Source organism: Chelonia mydas, chromosome 6 (assembly GCF_015237465.2).
Source record: "Chelonia mydas isolate rCheMyd1 chromosome 6, rCheMyd1.pri.v2, whole genome shotgun sequence".
NCBI classification, from domain to species: Eukaryota; Metazoa; Chordata; order Testudines; family Cheloniidae; genus Chelonia; species Chelonia mydas.
The window spans coordinates 4180431-4199444 of NC_051246.2; the positions used below are offsets into that span (position 1 = coordinate 4180431).

General features: G+C 51.4%; 1 protein-coding gene across 6 annotated transcripts; it reads right to left on the minus strand.

Annotated features, from left to right (window-relative positions):
* Positions 1 to 1248: 1248 nt before the first annotated feature.
* Positions 1249 to 18753, minus strand: LOC114019685 (up-regulator of cell proliferation). 6 transcript variants are annotated; one of them, XM_043548830.1, is made up of 7 exons: positions 18590 to 18753; positions 17623 to 17912; positions 16652 to 17098; positions 16026 to 16091; positions 11181 to 11348; positions 6357 to 9886; positions 1249 to 2782 (listed from the first exon to the last, which is right to left on the minus strand). In XM_043548830.1, exons 2-7 carry the CDS (start codon positions 17891 to 17893, stop codon positions 2210 to 2212), a joined length of 5055 nt encoding a protein of 1684 aa, XP_043404765.1. In that variant the 5' UTR covers positions 17894 to 17912; positions 18590 to 18753; the 3' UTR covers positions 1249 to 2209. The 6 variants fall into 6 exon arrangements, with proteins under 6 accessions (XP_043404765.1, XP_043404766.1, XP_037754847.1 ...); XM_043548831.1 differs by having other exon boundaries at positions 1250 to 2752; positions 6327 to 9886; XM_037898919.2 differs by lacking the exon at positions 1249 to 2782 and having other exon boundaries at positions 4988 to 9886; positions 18619 to 18738.
* Positions 18754 to 19014: the final 261 nt, after the last annotated feature.

Genomic DNA, 19014 nt, shown 5'->3' on the forward strand with positions numbered 1-19014 from the left:
GATCCCCTTGGTCCAATGATCCTAAAGTTGGACCATGAATCCTATCCCATTCCCCCATGAGACACAGCACAGTTCAGAGCAATCTGAGTAAACGTGAGGATTTTAGAGCACTTTGAAGAGTGGCCCTTCAAACAGAAAGCTGTTCTCCAACTTCACCACAGCAGAGCTGGCACTGCACTGGCATATTCTGGGGACTGAGCGGCACTGAGATCTGGGGTGTTATTAGGCTGGAAGGGGTTAATTTCTGCCATCAGCTGGTTCTTTGATCTACAATTTCAGAGCTGGTTGAAGTTAACGGCTTTGCTGGCCAGACGTCAGGGGATCTCTGTGTGTCTCCCATTTCTCCCTTCTGGATTTTGCAATTTGACCCAAGATCAGTAGGGTTCTGCCAACCGATGTCTAGAACATTCCCCGAAATGTAGGAATTGATCGGGTGGGGCGTTCAAAAGATATCGCGTTACCTCCTAACCGCCAGACAGATGTGACGGGGAGTGTCAAACCTCACATTGCTCAGCTAAAAACGTTACCTCCTCCTGGAGACAGATGCCCTGGTTCTCCACACACCCAGAGCTGAATGTGCCAAGGAAACCTTTATTAACACTCTTCACCATTCTAGCTTGGTCCCTTCGCCCCCAGCCAATGACCCACCCAATGCAACTCAACGGAGAGCCATCAGCTATCAGGAGAAGCGAACTGGATGCCACAGCCCAGATCCACCAACCCAATTGCTCACCGCCATTTGCCAATTTCCCTGTCCCCGTGTGTGGCTGGAAGATCTGGATTCCAGTGGGAGGTGGTTCATGGACTACCAGGGAGCAATGTGGAAGGGTCTCTAGATTTGTCCCAGAAGGCACCTGGGAAATGTTATAAACCACCCACCTACCATCAGGGAAATGACCCTGCCATATTGCTACCTCTCGGTGGGAAGAAGCCCAGGGTAGAGATATACTATAAGCATGGCTGGTAGCGCCCCCGTAGCAAAGGTTGCCTGATATGTTCCATTATGATGTCCTGTTTTCAGTTGAGGACTGGAATGTGAAGTGAAAAAGAAGCTGGGATGGGGGAGACGGGTACTGGTAGAGGGACATATTAGAAGGTATGGGTCAGAAGGGGTCAAGCTGGAGGGCGGGGATGGACAGATGAGTCTATGACATGACCAATAGAGGACTCTCCCCTCAGAATCAGGGACAGAACCCAGAAGTCCTGAGTTTTACCTGTCCTCTGCTGTCAGCAAATATCTATGAAACCCACCGGCAAAGTACCTTCCTCACTCAGCTGTGGTGGCCGGTCCCCATGGAGGATGACAACCTACTACTGCTATCAGTTACTCGGTTAGCTTAACTGGCAAGGTGTGTGCGGGGCATCTAAAGGTTCAAGGATCTATGGAGGTGTCAATATGATGTGACACGATGGAACTGTTTTGTTTTTCAATTTATTTTTTTTAAGCCTAAGCAATTACACACAAAGAACTACATTAAAGGAACATTCAGGTGGCAGAATCAAGCCCTGGGAAGTAACAAAATGCCAGGATTAAGACTGATGGCGCCTTGTTATGGAATTAAAGACTGTATCATAATGCAGAGCACCTGCCTCTATTCCATGTTAAAGGCCTCTCGGATGCTGTCCAGAGCCTGCTCCTTGGTTATTTTCTTCCACTCCAGGGGGAGATCGGCACGCTCCACAATGTACTCTCTGGCAAACTCTCGATTGAACTTTCTGAATATGAACTTCCAATAATTGGAGGCGCTGATGCTGGGGTCCGGTTGGATGCACCAGGTGGGGTAGAATTAGCAATAATCTTTGTAGGGATGCCATTTAAATGCCGTGTTCAGGTTTTTAAATGATATACTAGAAAATACATCAGAGGAGCACAAAGAATACACAAGCCTGTCAGTTGTCACATAACTGTAGCCCCCCAGCCCTTGTGGCCGATGCACTGATGCAAAATGCTCCTTGTGGTCGCTGCCTCCTGCTTCACAGGGGACTTTACAGAATGGACACTGCTTCCCACAGCTGAACACGTGCTGGAAGATCTCATCCTGAGGCTTGAACTGGAGCTGTGTGAAGACCATTTCCCCACTCAGCTCTTCCCATCGCAAGAGGATGCCATCTTCCACCTGGGGGAGGAAGGTCTGGATGTCGGCTGAGAACTGCCTGACACTGGCTGTGTTTTTGAAGAGGATCACCTCCAAACTGTCCTTGGAGATGACTAGCTCTTTGCACATCGCTTGGCAAAATTGCTCCAAGAACTCAGAGATGGTGGGGGCATCTTGGCACTCAGAGCTCTCCAGAGCATCCTGGATTTTTTCATGATTGTGGCTAGAACTGCTCTCTCCAGCTCCCACAAACTCCCAGTCTCTCTGTAGTGGCTGATCAGGCATGTCTGGATCCAGGCCTTTACAAACTCTTCATAGTTTCTGACGTATTTCACGTAGTTATCGAAGTCCATCTCCTCCAGCAGCTTCTTCTGCACAGTAAACTGGAAGAAGCTCTGGCTGCTGTATTTGATGGACTCTCCACTGCTTAGAAAGTCATCCACTAACTCAATCCCGAGTCTCTTTTTCATATATTCCCATAAAGCAGGTGTCAAACACTGGTTGATGAAATCAAAAGCTCTCTTCTGGCAGGCATCCTTCTCATAGTAAACGTCTGTGAAGGTGGAGAAATACTGAGGTCTCAGCTCCTCCAGGCGACGCTGAGGGTCATTCTTCTTGAGAAAGTCTTCGTGCATCTTCTGGAAAGCGCTGGCCGCCTCCCACAGGATGTGAAGTTTTAAATCAACTTCGAAGGAAGCACTGACCTATGCACAAACTCTCTTTGCCAAGAAGCTCAGTTTCTCAGGCTTCTGCTTCAGCCCCAGGTGACAGGACTCAGGATTTCAGCCTCCTGTGGGGGGGCTTCGTCTTTCTGCCCTGGGCCCCAGCGAGTCTGATGCTGGTCCTGTTTGGTGGCCCCCTCCGAAACCTGCTCACAGCCCCCCAGGGGTCCCCCGACCCCTGGCTGAGAACCACTGGTCTAGTTGAGGGACTCATTGCAACCACAAACCCCTCCCCCATGCCAGGGGCTCTGCATTCCCCCCATTTCTCCTCTCTACCCGTGCCAGGACCTCTCTTTGCACCCCTATTCCACACCCCCCATACCAGGGGCTCAGGGTGCCCCCCATTCCTCCCCCCGCCTTCTATTTCTTTCTCTCTGGAAGATCAGTCAATCAGGTGTCAACATTTTCAGGGTATCTGGGGCAGGAGCAGAGCCCTGGTTTCAGGAAAATAACCACCCAAACCAAATATCAATGGTGCAATCTCTCAACATGACAAAACTCTGTTTTTGGAGAGGGCTGTATCTCAAGATCGCTTTGGTCAAATGGCCTCACGCTTGGACCATTAATCCCACCCCATTCCCCCTTGAGGCCCAGCAAATTTCAAAGCAAACCGATTACACGTGAGGATTTTAGAGCACTTTGAAGAGTAGCCCTTCAAACAGAAAGCTGTTCTCCAACTTAACCATAGCAGAGCTGGCACTGCACTAGAATATTTGGGGGACTGAGTGGCGCTGAGATGGGCGGAGGGGTGTTGTTAGGCTGGAAGGGGTTAATTTCTGCCATCAACTGGTTCTTTGATCTACAGACAATTCTAGAGCTGGTTGAAGTTGATGGCTCTGCTGACCAGAAGCCAGGGACTCTGTATCTCCCATTTCTCCCTTCCGGGTTTTCCATTTTTTCCTAAAACCAGTAGGATTCTCCCCATCAATGCCTGGAACATTCCTGGAAATTTAGGAATTGATCGGATGGGGCGTTCAAAAGATATCGCGTTACCTCCCAGCATCCAGCCAGCCAGACCTGAAGGTGAGTTTAGAGTCTCATTGCATTCAGCCAAAAATGTTACCTCCTACCAGAGACAGATGCCCTGGTCCGCCGTGCACCCAGAGCTGGATACACCGGAGACACCTTTCTTGATACCCGCCACCATTCCAGCTTGGTTGTTTGACCACCAGCCAATGACCCACCCAACGCAACTCAACAGAGAGCCATCCGCCATGAGGAGGGGCAAACTGGACACCGCACCTGGATCCACCAACCCAACAGCTCAGGGCCTTGGGGCCACTTGCCCATTTCCCTGTCCGCATGCACAAGCTAGAGGATCTGGATTTCAGAGGGAAGTGGCTCATGGCCCAGCAGGGGGCAAAGTGTGTGTGTGGGATTCTTTAGATTTGTCCTACAAGGCACCTGGGATATATAATAAATGACCCACCTACCATCGGGGAAATGACCCTGCTGTATTTCTACCTCTCAGGGCAAAGAAGCCAAGGACAGAATACAGTACAGCAGAACCCCTTTTATCTGATGTAAGTGAGACTGGGGCCACATTGGATAATCAGAAATACAGAGAAACCGGAGAATGGGAAAGTGCAATGCTGCATCGACATCTAGTGGCCACAGGAGAGATCGCCCCCTTCTGGATCTGTGCGCACTGGTTCTCCGGTTAACATGGAGAGCCGGATAATGGAGGGTCGGATAAACAGGGTTCTTCTGTAGCACCCCCTGTAGTTAAGGTTGCCCGACACTTCCCATTATAAAGCCCTAATTTCAATTGGGGACTTGAAGATGTAGCAAAAGAGGAGCTGATAGTGGGGAGACTGGGACTGATGCGGGAACATGGTGGAAGGGACGGCTCAAAAGGGGTCAAGATGCAGGGGAATGGACAGATCGGTCTATGACAGGACCGCTGGAGCACACTCCCCTCAGAACCAAGGACAGAACCAAGGAGTCCTGAGTCTCACCATTCCTCTCCTTCAGCAAATATCTATGAAATCCACTGGCAAAATGTGTCTCTCACACCCCTCTGCTGGCCGGTCCCCAGGGAGGATGACAACTTACTACTGCTATCAGTTACTTGGTGAGCTTAACCGGTGGAGGTGTGTGCAGGGGATCTAAATGTTCAAGCCCTGCTGAGGAGCTATGGAGGTGTCATTATGATGCCACACAATGGAATTGCTTTGTTTTTCCATTTATTATTTTTTAAACCTAGGCAATTACATACAAAGAACTACATTAAAGGAGCCTTCAGGTGGCAAATTCAAGCCCTGGGAAGTAGCAAAATGCCAGGATTAAGACTGACGGGGCCCTGTTGTGAAGTTAAAGACTGTATCATAATGCAGAGAGCCTGCCTCTATTCCATGTTAAAGGCCTCTCGGATGCTCTGCAGAGCCTGTTTCTCGGTTATTTTCTTCCACTCTGTGGGGAGATCGGCAGGATCCGCTTTGTACTCTTTGGCAAACTGGTGATTGAACTTTCTGAATATGAACTTCCAATAATCGGAGGCGCTGATGCTGGGGTCCGGTTGAATGCGCCAGGTGGGGTAAAATTGGCGATAATCTTTGTAGGGATGCCATTGGAAGGCTGTGTGCAGATTTCTAAATAACATTGAAGAAACCACATCAGAGGAGCATAAAGAATATATAAGTCTCTTGCTTGTTTCATCCCTGTATCTCCCTAGCCCTTGAGGCCGATGCACTGATGCAAAATGCTCCTTGTGGTCACTGCCTCCTGCTTCACAGGGGACGTTACAGAACGGACACTGCTTCCCACAGCCAAACACGCGCTTGAAGATCTCATCCTGGGGCTTGAACTGGAGCTGTGTGAAGACCATTTCCCCGCTCAGCTCTTCCCACTCTGAGAGGGTACCTTCTTCCACCTGGGGAAGGAAGGTCTGGATGTCGGCTGAGAACTGCCCGACGCTGGCTGTGTTCTTGAAGAGGATCACCTCCAAACTGTCCTTGGAGATGACCAGCTCCTTGCACATTGCTTGGCAAAAATGGTCCAAGAACTCAGAGACGGTGAGGGCGTCTTGGCACTCAGAGCTCTCCAGAGTGTCCTGGATTTTCTTCATTATTGTGGCTAGAACCACTCTCTCCAGCTCCTTCAAGCCCCCCGTCTCTCTGTAGCGCTCAAACAGGCGTGTCTGGATCCAAGATTTGACAAACACTTCATAGTTATTGATGTATTTCACGTAGTTATTGAAGTCCATCTCCTCCAGCAGCTTCTTCTGCACGGAGAACTGGAAGAAGCTCCGGCTGCCGTACTCGATGGACTCTCCACTGCTGAGAAAGTTGTCCACTATCTCAATCCCGAGTCTCTTTTTCATATACTCCCACAGGGCGGGTCTCAGACACCGGTCACAGAAATCAAAAGCTCTCTTCTGGCAGGCATCCTTCTCATAGTAAACGTCTCTGAAGGTGGAGAAATACTGAGGTCTCAGCTCCTCCAGGCGACGCTGAGGGTCGTTCTTCTTGAGAAAGTCTTCGTGCATCTTCTGGAAAGCGCTGGCCGCCTCCCCCAGGATGTGAAGTTTTAAATCGACTTCGAAGGAAGCACTGGTGCACATCTTCCCAGCGATCTTCTCCTGAAGCCTCTCGTTGATCATCCACAGCAATTCCCTGCAGTAGGTCTGGTCGTAATCCCCTTGGGAGTGGACCTTCTGCCCAACGTACCTCCTACACTCCTCCATCAGGGACTTTGTAAACTCTTCCAATTCACGCCAACATTGCTGAGTTATAAACTCCACAGGCACTTTGTACCAAGCCAAGTCCAGATACTCCTTCTTCATGCAGAAAGGTTTGCTCTGATAGGTCAACAAGCTCTGGGCTTTATGGAGCATCTGCTTGACCAAACTCCCTCTGTTCTCCAGGTCTTTGCACAGCTGGTAGCGGATGTCTTTATGAATTTGGCGTAGGGGTAAGCTCTCCAGTGGCAGCTCTGCTAAGGTTTCCTTCCACATCTTGGCAAACTCTCTTTGCAGTTCCTTGGGCGTTAGCTCCTTGTCCCTCTCCCTGCAGTCCCGCAAGAGCCCATCCACCTTCCCTTCAATGGTTTTCATGTACCTGGCCTGCAGATGGTCTATCTTGCTCCGACCTTTCTGGATACGAATGGCCTCTTCAGATTTACAGAGCAGATAGCTCTCCAGTTCGTGGCGGAGAAATGTCATGCTCCGGAGAAAATCTTCCCTGTATTTCTCTACCAAATGAAGGTTCCCAGTTCCACTCTCAAAGTAGCTCTGTAAACTCTGCTGCATCTTCTGCTCCCCATTGTGGAGCATCTGGTGAACTTCCAGCCTTAGCTTCTCAAAGGTGTCGGGACCCAGATCGTCTGGGGATTGGTTCTGGATGGTGGTTTCGGCTTTGGACATCCAGAGGTGCATCTCCTTGCGGAAATCCCACTCCCACTCCGCGTACATCACAGATAGCTGGGTATAGGCCTCAGCCACCAGGCTGTTTCTGAAGCTGAAGATGAAGTTCTCGTGTTTCACAGCGTTCCAGAGGCTCCTCACCCACTCAATGAACTGAGGAATGTCCTTGGGGACTCTGTGAGGTGATCGATTCCTCATGAATTCAAACAGGTATTTCTTCAGCTCACACACGCTCTCGCTGTATCCCATATTCACTGGTGCCATAGGAGGGACTCCATGCCACAGCCCAGGGATGTACCAACTGTGCTTCTCCGGATCATAGTCCATGATGTCAGAAAATTTCATCTCCCTGCTTTGCTTTTCCATCCTCGCTGCAGCTTTGGTCATTTCATCCAGCTGCTCCAGGAGGTGTTTCCTGTCCCTCATGTTTTGTTCATGCGCAGACACATCACTGACGTTCTGATGCACAAACTGGCAGTTGGGTTTGTGTCCAATTTCCTCCATTCTGAGAAATGCATGGACCACAATTTGCAGAACATCCTTCATTTCGGTGGCGTTCTCCATGGCCATGTTAACGATGGTGATGTCACTCAGTCCAATCACCAGTGTGGCCAGCTCATTGTCATGTTCATAACTGTCCTCCAGCTTGGCCAGTTCCGGGGCTTTCAGGCCTTCTGTGTCTATCACCAGGATGAAGTCACAGCCCAGCTCCTGCCGAAAGTTCTCTGCCACTTTAATGAGGGACATGAAGGCTCCTCGTGTACATCGGCCACTGCTCACTGCAAACTGCAGGCCGAACATGGTGTTGAGGAGGGTGGATTTCCCAGTGCTCTGCACTCCCAGCACCGTCAGAACCAGCATTCTGGACCTTCCCCTCAGCTTGGCATGGAGCTCAGCCAGAACATCTGTCACCCACTGCAGTGGGATGTTGGAGGCATCTCCATCGATCAGCTCCATGGGAAACCCTTCCAGCATCAGGTCAGCTGCTATGCCTGGGAGACAGATGAATTGCCTTTGGATGTTCCCCATGTTCCTGTCTTTCACCATTGAGCATTCGGCCTCGTAAAATTGCCCCAACTCACGCATGAAATGCTCCACCCCTAAGGAGCTGGCAGAGATTAGTTCGTCCAGTTCTGCCAGCTGTTTTGCATCATCCCCTAGAGCACGACATTTCTCTTTATACTCAGCCCGGAGCCTAGAGAGGTTCCCCCTGGCGATGTGATCCAGGTGGAACTTCATCCATTTCAGGAAGTGATGTTTCTCGGCTGGACTCAACTGTCCTATCCCGCTAATAAATTTAACCATCCCGCTGGTGAGGTCGCACTGGTTCTGCTGCCTGCGTAGCTCCAACCACCTTTCTCTCAGCTGGGATCTATAGTCTTCCGGAGGGACGTCCCGTTGGCCTTTCATCCGGCACAGCTCTTTCTCCACTTTAGCCAAGTTCCTCCACAGATCCCCTTGGAGCCTCAGCATTTCCCTCTTGTACTTTGCCACGTCCTGTATTTCTGCGGTGATTTCTTGAACGTGCTCCAAGGCGGTCCAACGTTCTCCATCATCTTCATCCACCTGGATCCCGAGCTCCCGTGCCGTCACAGCCATGTCACGGATGCTCGCGCTCTTGGGAGAGGAGCTCATGACACCCCGTAGGGTGGATCGTAGCTTTTTCACCAGTTCTGCGCTATTGTTGCTCTTCTGTTTCATCAGAAGTTGTGATTTGTTCATATTCAGTTGCAGGGCTAATTTATTGAGGAGTCCCAGTGTTTCCTTGGCTTTCCCAGCCTGACTGTTAAGGATGAAGTAGTATTTAGTGGCTGATCCCTGCAGAGATGATAACAGCGTGTATTCTCTCTCATTGATGCTCTCCGTTAATATGAACACTGCTGAGGAGACCTCTGTTAAAAAGCTGAACTGCAGCCAGTGCGACTCAATGTCTCCACGCAGGTTTGCAACCGCGACGGGTTCTGGGAAAAGATCCAGATTCTCCCTCCCAGCAGGGAAATACCAGGAAATCTCCACCAGCCCATCTGCGATTTCCCGAGGGATGTTCCCAGACTCCATGTCTCGATGGATGAAGAAATCCTGGTGCTGCTGGGAGGGGCTGAGAACCTCATTGAGGAGTTTGGACTTGGAGAAGCTGCAGCTCCCCATCCGCACAAAGGAAACGGTTGGCATTTTGGTGAGCACCAGGCTCTCCTCTCTGAACCCTCTGCTCTGTGCCAGGGAGTGGGGCCTCCACTTCCTCACAATGTCCCTCATGGCCCACAGCAGTAGGGTGCACTTGGGGGTGTCAACGGCAGGTAGCAGCAGAGGGAGGGCAAACTGGCACATGGACATTTTGGAGAGGATCTCCTGCTGTAGGAAACTGTCTGAGCAAAGCAGAACGGCACAGAGAACATCGAGGGGGTGCAGAGAAGCCCTAGAGTCGTCTTCCCTCAGAGAAAACACATCCCCACTCACCCCACCCTCCTCATCCTCACTTGTGTCCTCATCAGATGTCCCCTGCCCAAGGCTTGTGCTTCTGGCTGTCCCGTTCAAAGCCATGAGCTTTCTCAGGAAGTGCCAAGGCAAGTCTCCCAGGATGGAAAGAGTCCAGTCCTTCAGGCTCTCCAGGCTGATTTCCAGGAGATCGCTCAGCCGCAGTTTCCCATTTCTGAACTTCTTGAGCCTCAGCTTTGACAAGACGGTTTTCAGGGCTCCTCTTCTCCCTGCAAATGGAAACGAAGGCATCACCACCTGGGATGGCGTCACAGCTCAGGGCCAGCTGCACCTGGTCCTCCTCTTGATCTCTCTGTTTCCAAAATTTAAGCCTGAAGCCTTCACCTCCCCGGCTCGTTTCATCTGAAGGGGACTAACCCAGCTAAACGTTCAAACCCGTCTGTCTCCACTAACGCTTAGGGAGGCTTTACTTTATCTAGACTCCCTTGCTCCTGAGGCTGGGTGTCCCACACTGAGGCGTAGATGGTGTGACCTAGTCCTGGGGGCAGGAGTTTGGCCTATCAATCACTGCAGATCCAGAGGCAGAGGCATGGTTGGGAGGCCAGCCGGGGATTAGAGCCAGGGGTTCAGAGGCAGGCAGGGCGTAAGGCTAGAATGGAGCAGCTAAGGGGTGGAGAAAGGGCTGGCCAGGGAGCCGGTCTGGCACAGCTGTGAATGATTGAGTAGCCGTCGTGCTGCTGTGGCTACCTGGGTTAAATAGGGACTTGTGGGCCCTTCTATCCGGCACCACAGTCACTCAGCCTCGTCTACACTACGGCGGTAAGTCGACCTAAGTTACGCTACTCCAGTTATGTGAATAATATAACTGAAGTCGACGTAGCTTAGATCAACTTACTGCAGTGTCTGCACCCTACCTCCCTGTGCCGACGGGAGGCGCTTTCCACCGACTTTCCGTACTCTTCTCGAGGAGCTGGAGTACCGGAGCCGACCGGAGAGCGCTCTGCGATCGATTTAGCGGGTCTTCATTAGACCCTCTAAATCGACAGGGCTGCATCCACCGTTGCAGTGCCAAATTACCGGTAAGTGTAGACGCAGCCTCAGTGCGGGTTTATTGGGCCCAGCCGAGCTCACTGGGTTGCTAGGCAACCGTGCCTGGAGCTGGCTGGGTTCCCGACACTGCGGGCCGTCTGCGTTTCCATCGGCTCAGAAACAATTAATTTTTCCCCAGAATTTTCTTCTATGGAGGAATTGGGAATTTGGAGGAGGAAAAGCCCAAAATTTCAAAATCTCAGAAACCGCCACAAAAGGGACTTTCCATTCTCCACACAGCTCTACATGTAGTATTTGTAAAACAATCCTGGCATCTTCCACGTGCTTCACAGATGGACAATACGCAGGGGACGGGCAGGAGCTCGGGCACAGCTAGTGTACAGAGATTGAGACGCTGGATGGAAGAACCACAGGAGTGTGGGGGGCCCTTACTGACTTCGTCATTGGCCAACTCAGGGCAGAGGGATTTGGGTTGGGAGAAGGACTTGGGGGGGGATGTTCTCTGGACTCTACCTCCATGAACTTTGTTGGGAGAGGTCTTGGGAGCCTCATCTCCGCTCCTGTCCGCTGATGCAGAATGTCCTGGTGTCTCAGCTCCGCACCTCTCCACTGACATGGCAACTCCTGGTGTCTCGGCTCTGCTCTCCGACATGGAGACATCCGAGTCTGGAGTCGCTCCATCTAAGGATCCAGAAGAGAAGCCTGCTCAGAGGTTCCAGACCAGTGTTTCTCAACTTTTGCAGGCTACTGGACCCCTTTCAAGAGTCTGATTTGTCTTGCATACCACAGGTTTCACCTCACTTAAAAATACAAAAGTGTCACAGCACACCTCCAGGCAGCAGGGCTGAAGCATTTACTTTGCTTTGTGGGGCTCCTATGGCGTGGGTTCCCAGGCAGTTGCCTTGCTTGACACCCCCTAATGCCGGCCCTGCACTTGTGATCTCCCTAAACCCGTCCCAGGACCCTCCTGGGGGCTGCAATGTCCAGGTACTGAGCTAGAGCAATTGGGTATGCCCTGGAAGACCTCTGTGTACCCCACAGGGGTATGCGTCCTTCTGGTAGAGAACCACTGCCCTGGACCTTCCCAGTGCCCCTGTGACCTCGGTGTCATGTTCTGTTTTCATTTTGTTGCTTGTTTGGGCAGGTTTTTGTTTTGTTTTTCCTTGACAGGAGCTTAGGTGAGAAGGTTATGACATATATAGAGGCAGCGGTGGAGTGACCCAAGGACTGGAAGAGTCAGTTGAGATGACCGGATGAGGAAGCTGTGGGATGTACATTATCCGGGAATGGGTGCCCATGTGTATGCATTGGTGAGCTGGAGCCGGTTCACACCAGTTCGCTAGAACCGGTTGTTAAATTTAGAAGCGGACAACCGGTTCTAAAAGGGCTTCTAAATTTAACAACTGGCCAAAAGTGGCACCTTACGCGCCGACTCCATGGGTGCTCTGGGGCTGGAGCACCCACAGGGAGGGCCGCTCCCCCTGTTCCCCCCCCCCAGCTACGCTCCCCCACCCCTAGGAGCCAGAGGGACCTGCCGGATGCTTCCTGGGAGCTGACCCAGGTAAGCCCCGCTGGGACTCCCCACCTCGCCCCCCGGCAGGTCCCTCTGGCTCTTAGGGGCGGGGTGGGCACCCACTACGGTGGCCCACGGGACCCTCCTGCCCAGTTCTGGGAGCAGTCAGGGGACAAGGGAGGAGGGTGGATGGGGCAGGGGTCTGGGACGGGGGCGTCAAGGAACGCAGGGGGTAGGAGTCCCCAGGGGCGGGGGCGGGCCACGACCCCCTCGTGGGGTGAGGAGGGAACCAGTTATTAAGATTTTGGCAGCTCATCACTGTGTGTATGAAGTGCTGCCTGAGGGAGCTGATGGAAGAGAAGATCCAAGGTTTGGAGATGCAGGTAGAAACTTTGGTTGAGTTTCGAAGGGGATTTGAGCAGATGATGGAGGGAAGGTTGAAGGGAAAAGTCAAGACTGGCAGATGGAAGCTGGACGGGAGAACTGTGAGGGGAGGCTGCTAGATGAGGAAGGTGGCCAATGGAAGCATGTGACTACCAGAACCAGGCAGAGGAAAAGACAGGCTAGTGAAGGAGAAAGAGAGCTCAGGAACAGGTTTCCCTGAGTTGGAAGAGGAAGAAGGGGCCCAGCAGGCAGCAACAGACGGTGGGAGAACAAGCAAGAAGAAAAGAACTTGCGAGTCCTACATGACGAGGGGAAGAGTCAATGGAGATAGCCAGAGTTTGGAGCCCAGGAGGACAGCAGATGACACACAAAATATTGCAAGAGAGAACAAGAGACCCGAGGACTTGCAGCCAGAAAGAACAGATGGGGAAGGCTGGAGAATCACATAACCGACAGGAAGAGGCATGTCGCCGCGACTGGTGAATCCATTCTAAGAACACACAGGCCTGTCACCGGAGCTGATCCTGAGAGCAGAGGGCTGTGCTGTCTGCCAGGAGTTAAGATACAAGATGTGGACCTGAGGCCGAAGAGTATCCTAATGGAAGCAGGAAAGAATCCACTGATTGTCCTTCAAGTGGGAACAAATGATATTGCTAGATTCTCACTGGGATGCTTCAAGGATGACTATGCCAGGCTGGGGAAGACGCGTAAAGAAATGGAGGCTCAGGTAATTTTCAGTGGGATTCTACCTGTCCCCTGAAGGCGAGATACAATTACGACGGGCAAAAGATGGCTCAAGCAGCGGTGCTACCAGGAGGGCTTTGGGCGGTTTGCCCACTGGGAGGCATTCATGGACAGAGGGCTGTTCTCCTGGGATGGACTCCACCTGCGTAGGGAGGGAAATAGACTTCTGGGGTGGAGTTTGCCACAACTGATTAAAAGATTTACACTAGGAACTCAGGGGAGATGCTCACATAATCTCCATGCTGGATTCCAATCCTGATTAGGAGGAAAAAAATCAATGAAGAGGAATGCAGCAACAGAGAAAGGAACAGCAGTGGGTTGGAGAATGGAAATGAAAAGGAAAGACAGTGCCGATACCAATGACACTGCTAGCCAGGTCGGAGACACAGGCAGCAGAATGACTGTACCCAATCGGGTGAGGAAGCTGGGCAAAGCCACGCAGAAACAACTAAGATGGCCGTACACCAGTGCAAGGAGTCTGGGTAACAAAATGGAGGATCTAGAACTACAGATGCAGGAAGTGAAACCAGATATTACCAGGATAACAGAAACATGGTGGATTAGTAATCATGCCTGGAGATGTGGGTATTGAAGCCTTTGTGCTGTGCAGAAAAGGCGGAAATAAAGGTAAAGGTGGTGGAGTAGCCTTGTATGCTAATCATGAGGAAGACTGAAGAAATTAGACGTGATGGAACGACAGAGTATATGTTAGCTAAAATCACTTTGAGGAACAAAACTCCCAGAAACTGCCCCGGGATAGGGATTGGGGTCTGCTACAGACCCCGAGGATCCGATCTGGATAGGGATAGAGACCTCTTTAATGTTTTTAATATTTAATTTCCCAGATATAGATTGGAGGACGAGTGCTCCTAATAATAGCAGGGCCTAGATTTTCCTGGATGTGACAGCTGATAGATTTCTTCACCAGATAGGCACGGAAGCTACAAGAGGGAATGCCACTTTAGGTTTAGTTTTGGTGACCTCAGAGAAGAACTGGTCGTCGGGGACAACCTTGGTTTGAATGATCATGAGCTAATTCAGTTTCAACCTAAATGGAAGGATAAACAAAAACAGATTTGCAACTAGGGTCCTTGATTTCAAAAGCGCTCCCTTTAAAAAATTAAGGGAATTAATTAGGGGAGTGGACTGGCCAAAGAACTTAAGGATCTGAACATGGAGGTTTGGAATTACTTTAAGTCAAACTTACAAAATTATCTGGAGCCTGCATCCAAAGCAAGGGGAAAAAAATCACAGAGAAGGGTTGCAGACCAAGCTGCAGACCAAGCTTCTCAAACAGGTGATGAAGAGAAAACAGAAAGCCAACAAGGAATGGAAGATGGGACGGATCAGCAAGGAAAGCTGCCTCTTGGAGGTCAGAAAGCACAGGAATAAAGCGAGAACTGCCACAAGTAGATCTGGACCTTTGAAAGGAAATTAGAGCCAACAATAAGAAGGTTCTAGCCATATAAATAAAATGAAAAGAAGGAAAGAAGTGGGACTGATAAGAACTAAGGATGGGGTGGAGATTAAAGACAATCTAAAATAACCCCACAACTAAACGAATACTTTGGTCTCTATTTTTAATAAGGATAACGAGGTGTTTAGGGGTATTGACAGGGTGGCTAATTGAATGAGGAAATGGAAATGGAAATGACCACATCCGAGATGGAAGTCAAACTTAAGCAGTTTAACGGGACTAAATGGGGGGGGGGGGGTGGATAATCTCCATCCAAGAATATTAAAGGAACTGGCACCTGAAATTGCAAGGATTTTTAATGAATCTCTAAACGTGGGGGTCACACCCTATGATTGGAGGATTGCTAATGTAGTACCTATTGTTAAGAAAGGGAAAAAAAGTGATCCAGGAAACTACAGGCTTCTTAGTTCATCCTCAACTGTATGCAAGGTCTTGGAACAAATTCTGAAAGAGAGACTAGTTAAGGGACATAGAGACGAACGGTAATTGGGATGAAATACAACCTGGTTTCACAAAAGGCAGATGGTGCTAGACCAACCTGATGGCTTTCTTTGTGATGACTGTTTTTTGTTTGTTTTTTTTTTAGACAAAGGAAATGCAGTCGAGCTAATCTACCTGGATTTCAGTCTCACATTTGTTACATTTCCATGTGGGAAATTATTCGTTAAATTGAAGAAGTTGGGGATTAATATGAAAATTGAGAGGTGGATCAGGAACTGGTTAAAGGGGAGACTACAACGGGTCATAGGGAAAGATGAACTGTCGGGCTGGAGGGAGGTTACTAGTGGAGTTCCTCAGGGATCGGTCTCGGGGCCAATCTTATATAAGATTTTTATTAATGACCTTGGCACAAAAGGTGGGCGTGTGCTAATCAAATTTGCAGGTCACACAAAAGTTGGGAGGTATTGCCCATAAGGAAGAGGAGTGAAATTCTGCAACAGTCTTCCAAGGGGAGCAGTGGGGGCAAAAAACCTAACTGGCTTCCAGACTGAAAGCTTGCTAAGTTTATGGAGGGGATGGTATGATGGGACTGCCTACAATGGCATGTAGCCCAAATGTAGCAAATATCCCCAACGGCCAGAGATGGGGCCCTAGATGGGAAGGGCTCTGAGTGACTACAGAGAATTCTTACCCAGGTGTCTGGATGGTGGGTCTCTCCCACCTGATCAGAGTCTATTTGACCACCATATTTGGGGTTCGGAAGGAATTTTCTCCCAGGTCAGATTGGCAGAGACCCTACCTTCAAATTTCCCTTTTATTGCAGCAGTCTTTTCTTCTTCTCCACAGCTGGGGATATTTCCAGATCCTACAAAGCAATGCAAGGGTAAGTCATTTAGGCTCACATCAATGGAAGTTAGGAGCCTACAGATCTGGGCCATAGACTTTGTCTAGCCTAGGGTTTCAAGAGGGGGCCTTTAATTCTTGCTCCATCTCATGAACCCCTTTGAGAACGCCAGAAGACCTGGAGCTCTACCTTAGCCCCTGCTAAAATAATAAGAGGAGGAACTGTAGCTGGAGCTGCTGAAATTGAGCTCAAGGTACTAAGCTGTGTGAGGTGGGGTTCGTGGTTGAGTTAACTTGCTAATCCACGTAGCTCCATGGAGCCAGAAGCACCTCCTCTCCTCCCACCAGATGTCCATGAGCAATTGTTTCCTTACATGCACAAGCACCTTCTGCTCTTGCAAGGGGTCCAAACACACAGGAACTAGACTCTTCCTGCATCTGAAATCTAGCACAGCTTTCCCTCTATCCCTCTCCATCCAGCCCCGAGGAGAACCCGCCTGGGATCCTGTGTCCAGTGCAGGACAGCCATAAATACTTCTTAAGCATTGCCCTACAGGGCAAGTTGAGAGACCCGTCCTGTACCTTCGAAATCTGCTCTCTCTGAGGACACAGCGGCTGCATCTTTCTCGGAGAATCTGTCACCTCCTGGACTCTCTGGATCATTCTTTGAGGGTAAAGCAGTTTCTGGGTTTTGTGGTCCATTCTTCATTGGGGATGTGGCAAAATTTGGTGTCACCAATCCCTTCCCTGAGGACGGCTCAGCTTCCGGCTTCTCAGGTTCTTCCGGCTTCTCTGGATCATTCTTCTCTGAGCACATGGCATCTTCTGGGTTCGGTGGATCAATATCCCCTGAGGATGGGCAATCGTCTGGATACCCCAGATCATTCACCTCATGCAGTTCAGCGCTTTCTGGATTCTCCAGCTCATTCTTCCGTGTGGCTACAGCAGCTTCTAGATTTTCTTGTCCGTTCTTCTCGGAGGATGTGCCACCTTCTGGATTCTCTGCATCCTTTGTCTGAGTTACGTACCCTACAAAGGGAAAACAAATCGATGCCACCTCAGCACCTTACAGATTTCTTCACAATTCCGGGCACTTCCTTGGGCAAGAGAGAAAGGGAGGGAGCGTCTCTGGGGCCCGTTCAGCCCTCAGCTGTTCTCCGGAGGCTGCTGCCCTGCATTTTAGTTAGCTCAGCAGCGAAGGAAGAGGTTAAAAACAGAGAGAGAAATCCTGTGGTCTATGGCAAAAGGGTGTTACATGGGAGCGGTGGTGGTGACGACAAGTTTTTTAGGGGAGCGGGGGGGTCAGGTTTGGGGCTAAATCCTCAGGTTTCAAGGAATGTTACAGACATGCTGAGGTTGGTCTGTTTGGAAAGCCCCACTGAGTGCCAGGGATAGAACCCAGGAGTCCTGACTTCCAGGCGCCCCCCACTCTAACCATTGGTCCAACCCGTCACCAATACACAGCTAGGTTCGCAATATCTCCTGGCTACATTTTATGTCTCTTCTATGGAATCCTGCCAAGAACTGAAATGACTCAGAAAGCCCCAACTCACGGCGTGCCGGGGGCTGTAAATCCGGCGGGAAGTCTGGGAAGAGGCTCTGCAGACACTCCAGGAACTGCTCACAGCCGCGCTCCCCCTTCTTCTGGATCTTTATCAGCAGCCTTCGGATCCTCTCCCTGGGCTCCGAGAGCTTCTCCAAGGCCTCATACTCCTCCTCGGTGACTATCCCCAGCGAGGCCACTTCGTCCAAGACGGGGTCGGGGGTTGTTAGAAGCAGGGCGATGAGTCGCTCCCGTCCCTGGCGGATCGTCTCAAAGGCCATTGGGCCCAGGTCCCTGCGGCTGGGCAAGGGATTTGGAGAGAAACAACTTCAGATTGTGTTTGTAACTCCCGAAAAAACACACCCAACTCATCCACTGAAGCACCGCACCCCCTAGCACCGCACGGGGGTATTGGGGCTAGCCCTGACTGCCAGGGGAGAGCACCTCTTAATGAGCCCCTGCCCCACTCCCTGCAGCACAGTGCCCCCTAGCACTGCACTGGGGCCAGCCTCGGCTGCCAGGGGAGAGCGCCCCCTGCTGAGCCCCCTTCCCATCCCCTGCAGCACAGCGCCCCCTAGCACTACACTGGGGCATTGGGGCCAGCCCTGACTCCTGGAGGAGAGCGCCCCCTGCCCCACACCCTGCAGCACAGCGCCCCCTAGCGCCAGCCCTGACTGCCAGGGGAGGGCGCCCTCTATTGAGCCCACACCCCCCTCCCTGCAGCACATGCCCCCTAGCTCTGCACTGGGGCCAACGCTGACTCCCAGGGGGAGAGCACCCCCTACTAAGCCCCCACTCCCTGCAGCGCCGCACTGGGGTGCCCCTGTCCATAGCGAAACATGGGGGACAGGGTGAAGAGGGCCCCATGCAGGAGCAGGCTGGTTTGGGACTTTTCCAAGATGCTCCCTGGGCGCTCCTCCTCCCCCCGCCCCAGGTCCCCACCTCCCTGACCCCGATCTAGCCCCAGAGCCCCGCACCCCAGCGGGCACTGCTGGCGGGAGCTCACAGCCCGGAGGAAGGAACGGCCCGGTCTCTGCAGCAGCCGGCCGCCGCGCCCGCCCGGGGAGCTTTCTTTGTCTACACCGCGCCAAGGAAACGAAAGTGAAACCGGAACCGGGCGCGGGCCGTGGCCGCTGATTTGTCCGGCTCCTCCGGCCACTGCCAGCCCCCTGAGCTGAGCCCTCCCCCCCTTCAGCAGGGTGGGGGGTCCCCTCTCTGGTGAGATTTAACCCTGCAGTGGGATTAGGATCCTGTGGGTCCCGCAGGACCTGCTGCCATATTAGCAGGAGCAGGTGAAGTCAGTGTATTGTGTTGATCAGGTGGAGGAAAAAAACCCCAGATTGTGGGAATTTGCTGGGAGATACTAAATCTTAGTTTCACCAGAAGTAGCCCATCTCTTCTC